The sequence below is a fragment of the Chelmon rostratus genome, chromosome 15 (assembly GCF_017976325.1).
Source record: "Chelmon rostratus isolate fCheRos1 chromosome 15, fCheRos1.pri, whole genome shotgun sequence".
Classification (NCBI taxonomy): domain Eukaryota; kingdom Metazoa; phylum Chordata; class Actinopteri; order Chaetodontiformes; family Chaetodontidae; genus Chelmon; species Chelmon rostratus.
In genome coordinates this window covers 6,905,487-6,922,533 of record NC_055672.1, presented here as the reverse complement: position 1 = coordinate 6,922,533, position 17,047 = coordinate 6,905,487, and the positions used below count along the sequence as shown (strand labels likewise).

The window sequence follows — 17,047 nt, the reverse complement described above, 5'->3', positions numbered from 1 at the left end:
TATAATCATCAACAATGAAAGATGTATTATTACAGATTAAGAAAACATAATTCACAAGATAACAGTGTAAAAAGTTGTTAAAATAATCTTTACCAGCTGCAACATTAAAATGATGAACACATTAATGCATCAATTGATATAATTCATTAATAAATATACACACTATTCTGAAATGGGCCATTCTGCATGTGCACTTTTACATTTGGTACTTAATTTGGTGGCATATTTTGATGCTTTTATGCTTCAACTAAAAGATGTGAGCACATCTTCCACCACTGTTGACTGTTTGAACAGAAACAAAGCTGCTAATAGTCTGTTATATCTGAAAGGGGCTGACATGGAAATCATGAGACTACAATTAAATACAACACTTCCACAGGATTATTAAATGAACTGTTGATAGTTGCCTTAAGTTGCCCACTTGATCATGTTTTAATCTGTGACTGCAGCTAAATTTAACTCTCATGCAGCCGAAGTAAAAACATCAAATACAGCTGTTTTTTGAGCTATGATATAGCACACTTGTGGAGCTTCAGTTGACACAGAAATGGAAGTTTTCCAAGCTGTTTGCTCAGAGATGAGCAGGGCGAGGGTGGTTGGTGCAGAGGTGCAGGTGCGAACAGGAGGTTGTGGTTAAGTGGAAGGTTGCACCTCCGTCATTTCTCAGCACAGAGAGCGATCTGCAGGCTGCTCTGTGACCACATCCTCTCCTCTGCTGTCGCTCTCTACTCCTCTGCAGGGTTTCAAGCCTCGGTTTGTCTCCCTCACCAACAACAGCTTTGACCTTCTTCTGTGCGCAGACGAGAACATGGGTTTCCTGGTGTGTGGTTGACTCAAACTCTCACATTTACTTTCCTACTGACTGTTTCAAATAAATGAACAACTTCTGTAGTCATAAAGAGAATGCAAAATGATATGCTGCTCTTATTTGAGCAAAGTGGAAAAACTACTTCAATACACCCACTTTACAAAGTCAAGACAGGTTCTGAAAAGAATGTTAAAATACAGATTAGTCGGTGGAATTTAATTTATCAATCAAATGTCAACTTTGAGAAACGTTTGCCAGCTCCCAGTTTGCTCACTGGAAAAACTTGTTAAGAGCCAAATGAACCTGTTTTTCTGAGCTGAGATGTTTCATCATCCTGCATGAAGATGAATAATAGTTTCTTTCTCAGAAAACAGGCCGATATACAAGCAGCTAAAAATACCATGAGATGAGTGCAAGAGAGCAAATGACAAATGTAATGTATCTGTCTAATTCCTTCATATTTAAATGAGCCATTATGATATGCACAGTGTCTGATGTGAGGATTAACTCATGCCGTCTTCAGGTTCAGGTATATGTAAGGTGTAAATAAAGTTTTGACAGAGATAAATGAAAGCACATAATTGACGAAATCCTCCTTTTATTGAGCAAATCAATATTATGCACACAAGCGATTCAGGAACACACAGAATTATTATTACAAGCCTTTATAAAACTGCCACGGCAAAGCAGCTTTAAGAGCGTAACAAGAATATGCATTGAAGTGCTGATCTATTTTAGCAGGATTTAATCATCTACTTGAGTAACAAAGCAAGTGCACTGCAACACACAGAGTTGTGGATATAATTCAATATTTTCAACCTTTATTTACAGAGACCAACACTCCTGATCTCCCAGAACTGAGTCCTCAGCTCAGTTGTTCTGCTTTCCAGCTGATCCCTGCAACAGGCAGAAAGGACAAAGTGTCAGAAAGTCATGAGCTCTTTTTATCTTCGTTCCCATATTAAATAGTCTGGAGCCTGTTTTAACATCAAGCGCAGTAAATCAAAAATGAAAAGCAGCAGAGACATCTCACATGTTAAACTGTGCAGAACAAACCTGAAGCTTCCACACCAGAAACGCTACAAAGGCTCCATAGATGCAGCTCTTGACGATGAAAACGCCATAGGAGAGTTTGGCAGTCTGTGAGATCCTCAAATATCTCTCTGCAGAAAGTTCAGACATTCAGATCAGTGACATGATTCAAAGAGGAAACCTCCAGTTTTGACTGTATTGTTAGAAGTGATGCACTGCAGCATACTGAACCACAATATAATTACCTCGTGTGACTCCTGTAGCCGTAGCTAAGAAATGGATAAGACAAGGACAGATGATCATTTACATGTATTGCAGAAAGATGAGGTTTAGATTTAGTTTAGTTTAAAAGAGTTTAAAAGAACATACCTTCATCACCAAAAATTGAGGCTGGATGATTCTCATGACCGGTCCCATTGAAGAAGCTGACAATGCACTTGAATTCACTGCTTGGTGTGAACCACTCTTCAGCAGAGACCCTCAACCTGCTGGTGATTTTGTAAAAGTCTTTTCCCTGCGGCCGGACGGCAGCGTTGTCCGTCGCCACACCTTTGGTGACATTGTACCCGTTGACCTCCCAGAACACGCTGACATGGTCTGGGTAGAATCCATCGGCCACACAAACTAAGGTCTTCTTCCTTATGTCCTCTTTTTGGTTTCGACACTCCTTTGGCGAAGGTCGAAGCACCGCCACATTTGGTCTGCTAATTTCACGGCCTGATTCTGCAAGGACAAAGAACATAAATTAAAGATCTTCAACCAACCTGTAATACCTAACTCTAATGATGCACATGAGGCATCTTAATGCCAGACTTTATAGGCACAGGCAGGGTTCAAAAAGAGCTTTTTCACACCAAACACAAACACAAAATAAAGCATGATCATTACAGGCTGCACTGCTCACACTGAGAGTCACTCAAATTTCAAATTGTTCAATTCAAACGTTTGGTTTAATTGCAGTGATCTTACCAAGAACTGTGAGCCTGGTTCCCTCTCCAAAAAGAGCAGGATAAGTGTTGGAGCACACCTCTGACTCACATGGAAAAAACTGACATCTACAGCCACTGAAATAACATCTTACTTCTTCTTTTACTGCATTTGTGAGTTTTTTGCAAACTAGATCCCACTTACAGACAATGTCATTTTGACATGACCTTTGAGATTCATCTCAGGTCCTACTTTTCGCTCCAGGAAATCACTACAAGAGACATTAAAACCGCGGTTTTCTACAACCTGTAACTTAACAGCTATTCTCGAATTTCAGTTTACAGAAGCTCACAAGACAAATGTAAACCGTAAGATTGTGATAATTTTCTTACCCAACACGGTCAATCTGGTGCCACTTCCAAAGTAAGCTGGGTCGTAGCTGTTCACACTGATACGAGGCTACTAGAAAACTACTCAACCTTTCAACACTGAAAGCTGAAAACTGTCTTTGTGCTCTTTTCTCACACAAACTGAAAACATTTCTGCACACAAAAATCTGAAACCAGCACATATTCATACCAAATTATTTGCTAACAGTGTTAAACATTACATCAGTTTATGGCAATATTTAAGTGTCTTACCTGAAACAGAACATTCAAACTAACTTCAATGATTGGTTTTTAAATGTCACTGCAGTGATCTTACCAAGAACTGTGAGCCTGGTTCCCTCTCCAAAATGAGCAGGATAGTTTCCAGAGCACAACACACACTCACATGTAAAAAACCGACAACAGCAGCTGATTAAATCTATCTAGTTTTTCTGGTTGAGTTTTTCCACGAAGCACCACCTGTACAGTAAAATCCTAATTACAATTATTCCACTTACTGATATCTTTATTTTTTTTATTCTACCTTTTAATCTTTACATGTTTCCCTTCACTTCCTGAGTGAGGCAAGTAAAGAAATGTTTTACAAATGAAACAATGTTGGCTGTTGTGAACACTTTTAGTGCAAATGCCAAATTTCACGGCTTTATGATATTGATTAACTGCAATAGCAATCAATTAAGAATAACAGTCTTGCTGTAGAGCTGAGAGATTTATCTTGTATAGATTTTAGATTTTCTTTGCTGCTTCCGACAACAAACACGTGCACAGCAATCACTCAAGAAATTAAATGTGTTATTTGCTCAGCAATAATGTTGCAGATTTAGGTGAAATGAAGCTCAGAAAACATTATTTTTTGTAATTTTCTTACCCAACACAGTCAGTTTGGTGCCACTGCCAAAGTAAGCTGGTTCGTAGTTGTTCACACTGATACAAGGCTACAGAAAAAACTGCTCAACCTTTCAGCACTGAGAGCTGAAAACTGTTCACATGCTGTTTTTTCTTCCATCAACTAAAAACATTTAACTGTGCACACATAATTCTAGAGGAGGTCTTTTGATATACTATGTTGGTACAGTATTTAGTAAGTATTTTTTACTGTCTTACCTAAAACAGTGAGTTTAGTTCCAGTTCCAAAGTAAGCTTCTGACTGTGAACACAGTGTTTCACAGAGCTGAAGAGAACTCGCTGTGAGAGTTAAAGCCAAATGTTTTTGTTGCTGCAGCTCTTTTGCTGGAGCTTTTGCCTTTTTAGCACAAACTTTCAACATTTTAAAGGAGAATGCTTTGTTTACTGACATCAAATAAAAGGTATAAAAGTATATCGTTTACTGGCCATTTTTTTCTTACTCACATGTTGCACACAAGCTGTTAATCTTTGTCTGAGGAATTTGCAGGTTTTCTTACCTAAAACAGTGAGTTTAGTTCCATCTCCAAAGTAAGCTTCTCTGTTGGAGCACAGAGACTTTCAGCTGCAACAAAACGTCTTCCTACTGCCTCTCTTTATCTGTGCCACTTTGAAATGATCCCAACTTTGTCACATTTAAACATGTACAGACTTTAACTTATAGTTTACAAATCAGTCAAATCCTCCTAGAATTATTTTTTACCATATTAACATCTATATTCTGTGGATGTTTTATGATTGTTTAATTTGGTCATGGGCAAAACATTGATGTTTACGAGTCATTCGAGCTTTAGGGTATCATTACAGTGCGAAACACATCTTAACATCATCACACCTGAACGATATTTAACAAACTTTAAATTATTTCTCACCTAAAACAGTTAACTTTGTTCCTTCACCAAACTGAGCACCTGAAGCAGCAGAGTCACAGTGCACCTGATCAGTGCTCAAAACAGTCCGAGATGCTGCTTTTACTTTGCTTCTTCACATTATACTTTTGTAATGAATGTAAACTTTCTATAAAGCCTGCCTACAAGTTGTACACATCACAGCCCTCTCAGTGAGCCACCAAGTGAGGCTTCATGTTAACTTTCCAAGCCTAAGTCGACCTGAGTGCAATACGTTTCTTAAAGAAACTCCAATCACAATGCTGTTTTCATTTGTTTTTCTTACCTAAAACAGTTAACTTTGTTCCTCCACCGAAGTGAGCTTCAGTACCACCAGTGTCACAGTGCAACTGATCAGTGCTGAAAGATGCTGCTTTTACTTTGCTTCTTTAGTTTCCTTTGAACTGAAAACAGCTGCAGCACTATGCTCCTACAACACTGTTTCTCTCAATGACCAACCTGTTGGGCTTTTTCTGTGTTTTACTTCTTTTACAGGTGGATTCATGTGAAGAAATTTTAGCATCTTACTTACCGAGAACAGTCAGTTTTGTGCCTTGGCCGAAATAAGCTTCGTTCTGACACAGTGTTGAAGCTTGAGAACAAAAAGCTCTGAGCAGTAATTCAGCTTTAAAGAGCTCAGGAAGATTAAAGAACAACTCAAATTACACTGTTTTTTTTACATTTGCTCTGATTTCTTACCACAAACTTCATCATAGACTGTATAAACAATGTTTCTTACCTAAAACAGTTAATTTTGTTCCTTCACCGAAGTGAGCCTCTGAACCACCACCAGAGTCACAGTGCACCTGATCAGTGCTTAAAATAGCCCAAGATGCTGCTTTTACTTTTGCTTTTTTGCATTTTAGTTTTGTAATAAATGTAACTTTCCTTTAAAATCAGCCACTACGGCCTGTTTTTTACAAGTTCTATGCAACATGAACCTCTCAGTGAGCTTATCAAGAACAGTCATTTTTATGCCTCAGCTGCAATAGGTTTGTACTGCAAAAGCATTTAACATTAAGAACATTAGCACCCCAGGTATAATGCTTTTTTTTCCCATCTGTTTGATTTCTTACCTAAAACAGTTAACTTTGTTCCTTCACCGAAGAAAGCTTCATAACCACCAGAGTCACAGTGCACCTGATCAGTGCTTAAAATTCAGTGCCTGCATTTCCCTGGCTGGGGCTTTATAAAGTCTTATCTTAAAACAAACTTTTAATTTGTCTGGTTGCTTTTAGCTTTTTATTGTACAAACTGTCACCATTATTTAAATGCAACACCAAACATTTGCTGCACTGCAGTCTGGTTTTATCTAAAAACAAGACCTTTTCTAATGACAACAGACCTATTTTAACTCGTTTTGCTTTGCTTTTAACAGGTGAATTAATCAGAATAACGTTTGATGTCTTACTTACCAAGAACAGTCAGTTTTGTCCCCTGACCGAAATGGGCTTCGTAATTGGCACAGCGCTGAAGCTTAACATCAAAAAGCACTGAGCTGAACTTAAACTATGAAGACCCAAATACATTATGATTCTTTATGCACTCCTCCAATTACAAAGCCCATTGCATTTGTTCAATTTTAATCATCCTTGACTTACCTAAAACAGTCAGTTTGGTTCCTTTTCCAAAGTATGCTTCGACATTGTCACAGTGCAGAAGTACTGAGCATGAACCTCTGCAGTCTGTCTCTGCCAGAATTATCTTTGGAAAGTGTTGTTTGCTGATACTTCTGTTTTTACTATGACTCTAAAGCAGTGAGAAATCCATGAAAATACAGTAACAAACTGACATATTTACCTAAAACCGTCAGTCTGGTTCCTTCGCCAAAGTAAGCAGGATCAGTGTAGGTCACAGTGTTTTCCCTTCAGCTCAATATTACAGCTTTTTCATAACACCAGTTTTTCCTTCACTTTCATACCAACATTTAAAGTATTTTGAGTTTGTTGCAGTGAACAAAAGTTGAAAAAGCTCCGACTTACCCAAAACAGTGAGTTTTGTTCCTTTTCCAAAGTGAGCTTCATTTGCATTGTCACAGTACAGAAATACTGAGCATGAAACTCTTTCTTTACAGAATTATCTTTGGATGATTCTTAGTAAAACTTCTGTTTATACTAAGACTCTGAAGCAATGTGGAATCAATAAAAATACAGTAATAAAGTGAAATATTTACCTAAAACCATCAATTTGGTTCCTTCGCCAAAGTAAGCAGGGTTAGTGTTGGTCACAGTGTTTTCACTTCAGCTCAATATTTCATCTTTTTAATATCACCCGTTTTTCCTTCACTTTCATCGCAACATTTTTAAGTTTGTTGCAGTGAGCTGAGGTGTTCAAATCTCTGACTTACCTAAAACAGTGAGTTTTGTTCCTTTTCCAAAGTAAGCTTCAGCTCCAGAGTCACACTGAATGTCTCCTCTACCAAAAAGTCACAAAGAGCTCTATAATCAGCATGTGGAGACACGGTCTGATAATCCACAGGGTGAAGAAGGTTTAAACATGTAGGATGAGATTCATATTGTCCAAAGTTGTTTTGTTTTTTGTCCAGATGAGTAAAAGAAGCATCCAAAGGCCTCACATATGACCTGAATGTAATTTTAAAACGTTTTTCCAGCAGATTTTCTGCATATAAATTGAGTTTTCCTGATGCCTGAGTGTCCTGCCATCTTAGACGCCTTCAGATTATTGATTTTTGAGCTCTTCCGAGTGTCCCAGGCAGCATGTAGCAGTCAGCACAATGGATGTTAATGGGAGGAGGTTTTTGTACAGCGGCTCTATAGGATTGTATCACCGTGGCCCCCTGTCCCCACGATGAAAAAGCATCACACAAAAACCTGAATTCTCTTTCGTTCTCTCCTCTCTCCTCCCCCCATCCAGCTTCTCCGTATCTCATCCTCCATCTCTGTCTGTCTGAGAGCAGCTGTGCAGGTCGGGCAGGGTGACGGCTGAACGGGCTCCAACCTGACTGCTGCTATTTCTGTGACAGCTAAGAAAAGATGTGAGAACGGAGGGAAGGAAAGGGGAAACTGGTGTTTGTTTGTGTTTGTTTGTCACTCCCCAGAGGAAGTGACATCTCTGCTGGTCACACCTCTTCATCCCAGTTGTCAGTCAACTGAGCAGACACACATTCATAGGAACATTTATTGACAAACGTGACTGATTCTTAGATGTTCAGTTTTGCTCTAATTTGGTCTTTTGTGTAAAATGTGCATCACTAAATGAGTCAAAAATGCAATAAAAGCAATACATCCCTTCATAATAAATGATCACTTCATATTTATATATGATAACATGACATATTTAAGTTATGATTCAATAAATGACTCACAATGATAATTATAATGGGAGTTATTCTATTATAAAGCAATATCATCATTGTACATCAACTGCTAAAAACATGTTGCATCACTTCTGACTTTATGCAGCACTGGTTTCTATTTTGTGTGATTTTAATCATTAAATCAAATTAGATTTTATATCACCATAATTCAATTTTAATTCCATTTTAATTATTTGACTGGCATCTGACTACATTTAAGTGTAATCCCACATGAACCCTGTAGAGGTCAGTGTGTGACAACCTCTTATACTTGATATGCTTCCATGTCATCAGTCTGCACACAGAATTCTAGTAAAATAAACCAGCAGAGACTAAACCACAGAGTGAGAGACTGTTGAGGACAATAATACTGAATGTGACAAATCATGTTCACCATGTTAACACCTGTTCACTTATCTGAACTAATCAGCTCTGTGGTGTTGTTGCAGGAATATCATGACGTGTGAGCAGTTCTAGTACAAATAAGCAGTTCATCATTTGTTTTCTTCCATATTTTAATGACACATCAATCTCAGTTTGTTGTCATGTCATGTCAGCAAAGACCCTCAGAGTTCAACACATTAACCCTCCTCGTTCATCATTTTCTCCTCCTGGTTTCTTATTGAGGTTATTGTTTAGGTGCTGTGCCTGTCTGAACCACTGTGCTTTACTAGACACACAGTAATACAAAGCTGAGTCTGCAGCTTTAACAGCGTGTATCTGCAGAGAGGAATTAAGCACTGCAGGCCGGGACATGGTGTACTTGGACTTGTTGAAAGGAGCTTCAGTGCTTGATATATCTTTACCAGGAGAATATGTTACTAGCTGCATTTCCCTGCTGCTGCTTTGTCTGTACCAGTACATATAGTAATTTTGTTCATTTTGTTCACAGAGCAAAGTTACAGCTGGATCTCCCTCATGGCTGAAGACAAATGAAGGCTGGTGAATTTTCACACCCACAGAGAAATCTGGAAAGACAGAAGACAACAGGTAAACTAACAACTTCAACATCATTTTTCTTTTAACTTAATTTAAATGTTCTTACTGGCGAAGATGAGAACTGCAGCGAAGAACACCTTCATTTTGACGTTGACTGTACAGTTAAGAGTAAAAAAGTCACAGCATGTCTACAGGATGAGCAGCTACAGGCAAATAAGATCTGGCTCTGCCCTGCCTCTCTGTTCTGACTTTTTCCACAAATGAGTTTCTGAGAACAGCCTCAGTCTCCTGGTGGCCACTGAGCAGAAAATGAAGATTTAGATTCTCATTCAAGAGCACTGTGAGCAGTTTTTAGGTCACTGTGGAGGAGGGTTTATATTAAATGCTTCCACAACAGATCACATTACTGTAACACAGACAAACATCAGTTTATTGATATATATACATTTCTCTGATTTCCTTTCTGCTGTATGAGACTTAGAAATCAGCTGTTATAACTGCACCAGACGTGAATGAATGGGAGTTTGTGATTGTTTGTGATTTCCAGATGATGTGTCCTAATTAATTTGGTGTTCCCCTGACTTTCCCTCTTGGCAAACATGTGGTTTTCAGTCAAATTTCTCTGCTCTCTGATGGATTAAAAGTTACTGCAAATATTCATGTTTCGCACAGTATTAACTGTAAAAACTTGACAAACTATACTGCTCCTGTCACATCCTTTCCAGCATGGCCCAGACTCTTTTTTGTTATTTGTCCACATTCAATATTATTTATTAGTTGGCTTGATCCAAATTCAAAAGATGTGACAACACATTCTTTTGGCCTGATGCCTGAAGAGATCATGATCAGTTATGCTTTAATTTTGTATCAATCAACCGCTATTTGACATTAAAAATGAAAGCCCCCAAGTATACAGTGGTTTGACAGTTTTGGATCAAACCAAACAAGGCACAGCTCCTTCCTGTCTGCATGCCACCTGTGACAGACAGACAGTTATTTGTATGACTGTCTGGTCTGTGTGCATCACTGTGACTGGCAGCACAGTAGTAATTGCTGCTGTCATTCAGGAACAGCTCAGTGATTTGAAGAGTGAAGTTGTTTTTGGATGTGTCGACAGAAGCCTGGAAGCGCCCCACGGTTTGGTCAAACTCGTTGATGAGGAACTCCAGTCGAGCTCCTTGGTGGTCTTGTCGATACCAGTACATAGTGTAGCTGCTCATGCTGAATCCTGGACCCATGCTGCACTCCAACATCGCCCTGACTCCTGGATGAAACATTTGATCTCCAGACTGAAGAACTACGACTGTGAGACCTGCAGCACATGAAGGATGATGTTTCATTTTGTCTCACCTCAAGATGCCGAACAGTGAACTCACTCAGATATGTACATTTAATGGGAAGTTGACACCTCAACTAGTTAGCTAGTACGTCCAATGAGTGTGAGACACACACACAAAACCCACCCGAGTGTAAAAGAAGTGACAGGTAAAGGCCAGTGACAAACATGTTCGTGATGAGCCTTCTTCTAGCTGAATGATGCACTCAAGCATCACTCAGCAGGAAGGAAACACAAGGTCACATGCTCCAGTGATTGGAGGGGAGGTACTGCGCTCTGCCTGTCAACCGACACTTGCAGGTGGATGGAAGCTCATTTTTGATGAGATTCTGAATTGGTTCAAAGACCCATATGAAATCTGATATTCTGAGCTTGACAATATTTTTTGACTGTTTGACATAAAAACCTTTGATTAAATATTTAATTTTGGAGCAATAGACCATCAAAACAGACGATGCAAAGTTAACAGACTTCCATTAAGTTTATTCCAGAAAATAACTAAATAATGTCATTACATTATAAAGCTTTGTTAAACACCTCGGAACAATGCAACATACAACATAAAATAATATTGCATTGTTCTTATCGGTACAAAATGTTACATCATTACTAAATGCAACTATGACACTGTCACAATACAAAACAGCTTAAGAAGTCAGAATTGTAGTTATTGTAATAAAGAAACTCCCAGGATAATTGATCTACTTGTAACTACTTTTTTAATGAAACGTCTGTATATAAATGATTATATCTGGTACATGATTATGTGTAAAAATATTTGTATATTTTGTTGAAATAGTATTTACATTAACACAAGCTACATATTCAGTTACTTCACTATATAATTAATCAAAGGTCTCACCAATTAGCAGTGTGATTCATGAATCATACCTCAACAAACAGCATAATAATTTCATTTCTGAAATAGCTAAAACCCTGAGCAACAGCTGTTATTAGTTTCCATGTTGTAGGAGGTTTTTAGTGCAGCAGAGGTATTAAACCACATCACTGTGTGCTGGCTGCGCAGAAATACACAGCTGAGTCTGATGGGTTCACTGCTTGAACGATGAGAGATCCTCTCAATGTGTCGTCTCTTTTTATCTGGAATCTGTCTTTAAACTGGACCTCGTAGCTTGGTTCACCCTGGAGGACTGTGTACCCAATGAGGCTCATAGAACGACTGCTCTGTTTGTGTTGATACCACAGCATAACTTGGAGCCCGCTGTCATTGTGACTGCAGTTAATCCTCACCTCCTTGGTCCCTTCCTTCACAACTTGAGGAGAGGACTGTTCAAAGATAACACTCTCCACTTCTCCTGTGAAGAATTCATGTCATTATTTTAATTAAAGCAATGTATTTTTATCTTAAAAAAATACCAAAGCAATTACAGGCTATAGAAATTAATATTCAGCAAATCGTCATCAAGTCCAGCTTACTTGTAAACATAAGCAGTAAAAATCCAAATGTGTATAAAGCTGGAGGCATCCTGGACACTAAAGTTAAATCAAGACCTGTGAAGCAGTGACAAACAACAAGAATAAATGCACCATTGTTTCCACCTCAGCTTTACAGTCACAGCATCTGGTATCAGTGATGGAGCGTTTGCATGTTCCTCAGGTCTTATGGGTGATGACTTTACTTCTACCTCCATACGTCACACTTCCTCTTCCCCACCTTCTTCCTCTGCTCATAACAAATCTTGTCAATAAAAATCTGCCTGTGACTGCTTCTATGCTGATTTTTTATTTCTCTCAAATGAATGTCTATAATCATGTCTGTAAATCTTTTAAATGTTGCACTAATAATGCATTGTAAGAGTGGTTATGGAAAATAAAAACGTGAGAAACTAAAAACCAGTCTTTGAAAACTACAGCTTTATCTGATTCTGAAGTTAATTTTGTATTGTATTTGTATTTTTTATTTAATTTCGAATGCATATTATTTTCATGTATGCTACCTGCAGCATACAACCTCTTTTATATCCTCTTCATAGTTTTTCCATTTACTTTCAAGCATGTTGATTTTAAGTCAATTTTAAACCAGTTTTGTTGTTTAAAAATGGTAAAGCAGATAATTTACATGCATTGTTCTTTTCAGATTAAGGTTATTAAGGTTAAGGTTATCTGCAGACTAACAGAATTGGACTGTGTACATTTGAATTTCAATTGCTTTCATGTCACAAACTTTTACATCTATCTTACCTTTAATTTATCCAACATCATTACATTGATACCATTTCTTTCCTCACTGATGAATCCAATTGCTTTCATGGCATAATATTGTGTTCATGTATGTAAATGCAACAATTGAACTATAACTTTCTTTTTTAATTGATGAATTTTGAATGAATTTCTCTACTCTAAACTCTTAAATCAAGAACCAAAGGTCTTAGAATCTTAGCCTAGTACAGCATCTTCTAATTCTAATATTTTTTTATCCACTGATTGCCTCCAATAGCACTTGTGATTGTTAGTTTTACTGTAGTCAATAGTACGTTTTATTGCTGACAATAAGTACCATCCATCGCTGATACTGTAAATGAGTTTCGTAATCACCTGCGGAGGTGATTGGATGAAACCCAGCTCAGGGTTGGACCGGTGGAACATGATTGGTCACCACTGAATCGGGCGGGCTTTTTAAACTTGGTCCGCCCACTCATTGCGGCGTTCGATTAGTTACTGCTCGTGCGTACTCCCGCATCGACAAATAAATGTAGTTTGTAAAGGCAAGCTAACTTCAAACGGTTTAATGATGTGACATAAATCGGCCATGTAAAGGATTTATCATGTTATCTTTACACTGCAAGCTGCTGTTTGTTGGTTGCCACATCTGAAGTTGTTCCTTACGCCAATGGTTGACAAATGCGCACTTCAAGTGAGAACCCCCGTTTTCCTTTCCTGCTTTTGGCTGCTTGGGACTTTTTTTTTTCAAAGGGTTTCTCTTTTCGCAACCGCCAGGGCTCACCGCTTCACCTCTTTAAGGTAAGAATTCGCTGTTTGTGATAACATGTGTATTATGGGTTGATGTTCTGGCTTTGTTAAGCATGTTCTTGGCTAACCTGCGTTTGGCTAAGCTAATGGCGATGACCCTTGTGTTGTTAACGCTAACAATTTAAGCTAATTTTGGAGATGCTAAAAGTTATGAAGCTAATGTTTGGGTAGGTTGCAGTGAAGAGGGTTCTGACTGGCTAACTGCTTTTGCTCTCCTTCTGTCCTGTGGTTGATATTGTTATGTCAGCTGGGTGCTGACTGCTATGTTTTGCTCACTCAAGGATGCTAGCAGCAATACTGTACCACAGTATTGGAATTGAGATTAATAATTTCTTTGAGTGTCCGAGCTTTTCTGTTGGTTTTTGTTTGGCACTTGTATGATGCTTTCATGCTGAATGCTGTTGATTTGGTTATATATGCATACTTATGGTCAAATATCTTCAGTGTTTTGAGAAGTTAATTGGTTATGCAATATTATATTTGCCTCTTTGTTGTCAGTTGTTGCTTTGCCTTGTCATGTTCTTGTCATGACTTCCACATCTATGCCAAGCATGGCGTTTGCTTATGGAAATGGTGAGAGGCTTTTTTTTTTATTGTTTAAATGGCAGCACTTGCTCACTGCAGCTGACAGTTTGTATTTTGACAGCAGAAGAAGAATGAGAAAAGGGTTTTTAGTGATGGGGTGACATTTAACCACATCACTGTGTACTGGCAGCACAGAAATACACAGCCGAGTCTGATAGACTTGCGCTCTGAATAATCAGAGCTCCTGTTTTCATGTCTTTTCTTGTAATCTCAAATCGATCTTCAAATGGTTTCTCGTAGTTGGGGTCATTGCTCATGTAGCTGTATCCAATCAGTTTCATCAAGCCTCTGTCTTTTTGCTGGTACCAGAGCATTAAATAGAGGTCGCTATTATCATGACTGCATTTAATTTCAATCTTGGCCGTGTCGTTGACTATTGTTGGATGAGATGGCTGAAACGTCACACTATTGGCTCCGTCTGTGTGAAAAACAGATTTTAGTTGATCCAGAAGCCATTGGGAAAAGCATTAAAGTAATTTCTGTACAAAATTCACAACACAATTAAATAGCTATTTTTGTAGTCAATTTCATTACATGGAAGCAAGATAAGAAGGAATGCGATCATCACTGGAGACATTTTTCAGGTTTGGTCTGCTGCAGGTGAAACACAGCTTCCTCCAGTGAGAGTCTCTTTTAAGAGAGACACCACCTCATGTACAAGTGCACAGGTTACATGGAAATGATGACGGTTTTTAGAGTGGGAGTGGCATTAAACCACATCACTGTATACCGGCAGTGCAGAAATAAACAGCTGAGTGTGACAGCTCTGTGAATATCAGCATTACTCTTGCAGTGTCTTCTCCTCTTGTCAGCTTGATGTGTTCTTTAAACTGACCCTCATAGGTTGGGGAGCTTTTTCCATATCCAAACGCAATGAGGATCATAGACAAACTATCCTTTTGTTGTTGATACCAGAGCATGAGTGGTAGGTTATTATCATCATGACTGCAGTTAATCTGGACCTCAGTTGCCCCCTTACTATCTGAGGAGGAGATTTGTTGAAATGTCACAGTGCTCACCTTGGTTGTGGAGGAAACAGAACAAAAATGAGCATTATATACAGTATTTATTTTTAGCATCATTGTTCATCAACATAAAAATAAAGATATATCTAATGACTACTTAATGTAATTCGGGATGGTAGTTGAGATCCTTCAATAACAGATGAAGAGAAAGCCAAAGGTTTGCATAGATGAAGACATTGTCAAGTACTCATGTGAGAGAAGTATTGCACTATTGAGAAAACAGGGTGAAGAGGGAGGGTGTTGTCTCTCTGTGTGTGGATTAATTCATCATCGTCATGATAAAAGCTACATACCATGTGCTGTGCCTCCACCTATTGGTTAACTCTATTCTTCAGGAACCTGCCACTGTATTTTTCATTCTTAATTATAATTTAAAAGTTTTAGCACACTGACTATACCCATTTGTCAGTTGTTTACCAGCTTTTCAGTTGTGTGGATTTGCAGCTTGCAACACTTCATATGTGTCATATGTGATAGTGAATTGAATATCTTTGGGTTTTGGTCCATATTTGGACATGTTATCAGACCAAATGAACAATGGCAAAGACAATTACCTGATAAATCAATGATGAAAATTATTGTGAGCTCCAGCCCTCATGCGAGCACTAAACAGAAGAACCCAAAGGTGAACATATGACTTTTGACTCAGTATAGCTTTTTGACTTTATCTTTAAACCCCTGTATATGATTCTGTATAGTATGTTTTCACTATATTTTGTAAATGTATCTGTTATGATGCTCTTTATTGTCTTTTACTATGTCTTCAGTGCAGTACTGCAGTGCTGTGAAATGAAAGGAACAAAAAATATACTCCAGTGAGCAGGTTATAATGAACTTTTTCAGAACTTGATACTTGTATCACGTGGTTCTGTGGTTTCCTGTTGGTGTGCTGTTACCTGCTGGATCATTATGGAGGTTTTTGTATGATAGACTCACTGTCTTTATTACTGTGCATACTTGCTGCTCCAAAATATTCTCCACTGTCTTCAGGGTGTCTCGGGTTCAGGATGTGAAGATAAGCTGTTTTTTGTCCATCTCCGCTCACGTTAAACTGGCTTTGATATGATGTCTCAATGGTAGGACTCTTGTAATACATATAGCCAATCAGCTTTAGGGAAGTGTCTCCTGCTGAACGCTGATACCAGAGAATAGTGTTGTAGCTTGGCATTTTATGTGTGAAGCTCAGGGTGAATTCACCGTTTGGTTTCATGAACAGTTCATTTGGAGTCTGAATTACTTGCTTTTCTTTACTGGAGTAAACTCCTATAAAGAGATCAAGACACAGTGTTAAGTGGTGCTGTAATATCGTGCCACTAGTAGTTAAAATCTTACTGTATATTTGGATTAAAATATTACATCTGAATGAAAAAACAATGTGATTTAGGATGTAAATATTCCACTTCAGGTGCTGCACCTTTAGAGGGTTTTGAGGGTTAATTACAAATTAAAGGTAAAATAAATGGCTTCATGAATATACATACCTTTAAACCAGGAGACAGTGATGATGGCGACAATGAAACGAGATGACATCATGTTGAAAGTGAAGAACTAGCTAGAGTCTCTGCTGTGCTTTGTGGACCAGAAGGAGGGGCAGGAAGTTGACTTTAAGAAACTTTCTTTCAGTCTCTCCTTTTCTTTTTGTGTCAGATTTCAACTACATTTAAGGGTAATTACTTGGCACAATTGTATAAGGAAATTACACCATTTCACTAACAAAACTTAGTTGGTCTGTGCTTCATTGTGGTTATGCAATAGATTAAAAACTATAGATAGACCTCCCTTGTATGCTTTAACCTACATTCAGAGTGGAGGGGTAAAGAGGTTTTTTTCAAGAGCAGAGGGATGTTTGATGTACTGTGCCTCCCTGGCTGCACAGAAGTACACTGCAGTGTGTGTGAGTGCTTTTAGG

At 38.3% G+C, this 17,047-nt stretch overlaps 1 protein-coding gene across 1 annotated transcript; it reads right to left on the bottom strand.

The window, feature by feature from the left end:
- Positions 1-1,389: 1,389 nt before the first annotated feature.
- LOC121618488 (T cell receptor beta chain MC.7.G5-like) lies at positions 1,390-16,702 on the bottom strand. Its single transcript, XM_041954000.1, has 9 exons — positions 16,620-16,702; positions 16,075-16,401; positions 11,975-12,097; positions 11,553-11,853; positions 3,160-3,212; positions 2,210-2,563; positions 2,086-2,109; positions 1,865-1,971; positions 1,390-1,705 (listed from the first exon to the last, which is right to left on the bottom strand). Exons 1-9 carry the CDS (start codon positions 16,669-16,671, stop codon positions 1,679-1,681), a joined length of 1,368 nt encoding a protein of 455 aa, XP_041809934.1. The 5' UTR covers positions 16,672-16,702; the 3' UTR covers positions 1,390-1,678.
- Positions 16,703-17,047: the final 345 nt, after the last annotated feature.

Bases quoted from the DNA above. Each gene is read 5' to 3' on its own strand.
- LOC121618488 (XM_041954000.1), bottom strand. From the start codon at position 16,671: ATGATGTCATCTCGTTTCATTGTCGCCATCATCACTGTCTCCTGGTTT. The intron at 16,402-16,619 runs GTATGTATATTC...ATCTCTTTATAG, and splicing joins CACTGTCTCCTGGTTTAAAG to GAGTTTACTCCAGTAAAGAA. The intron at 2,564-3,159 runs GTAAGAAAATTA...TTGTCCTTGCAG, and splicing joins CACCAGATTGACCGTGTTGG to AATCAGGCCGTGAAATTAGC.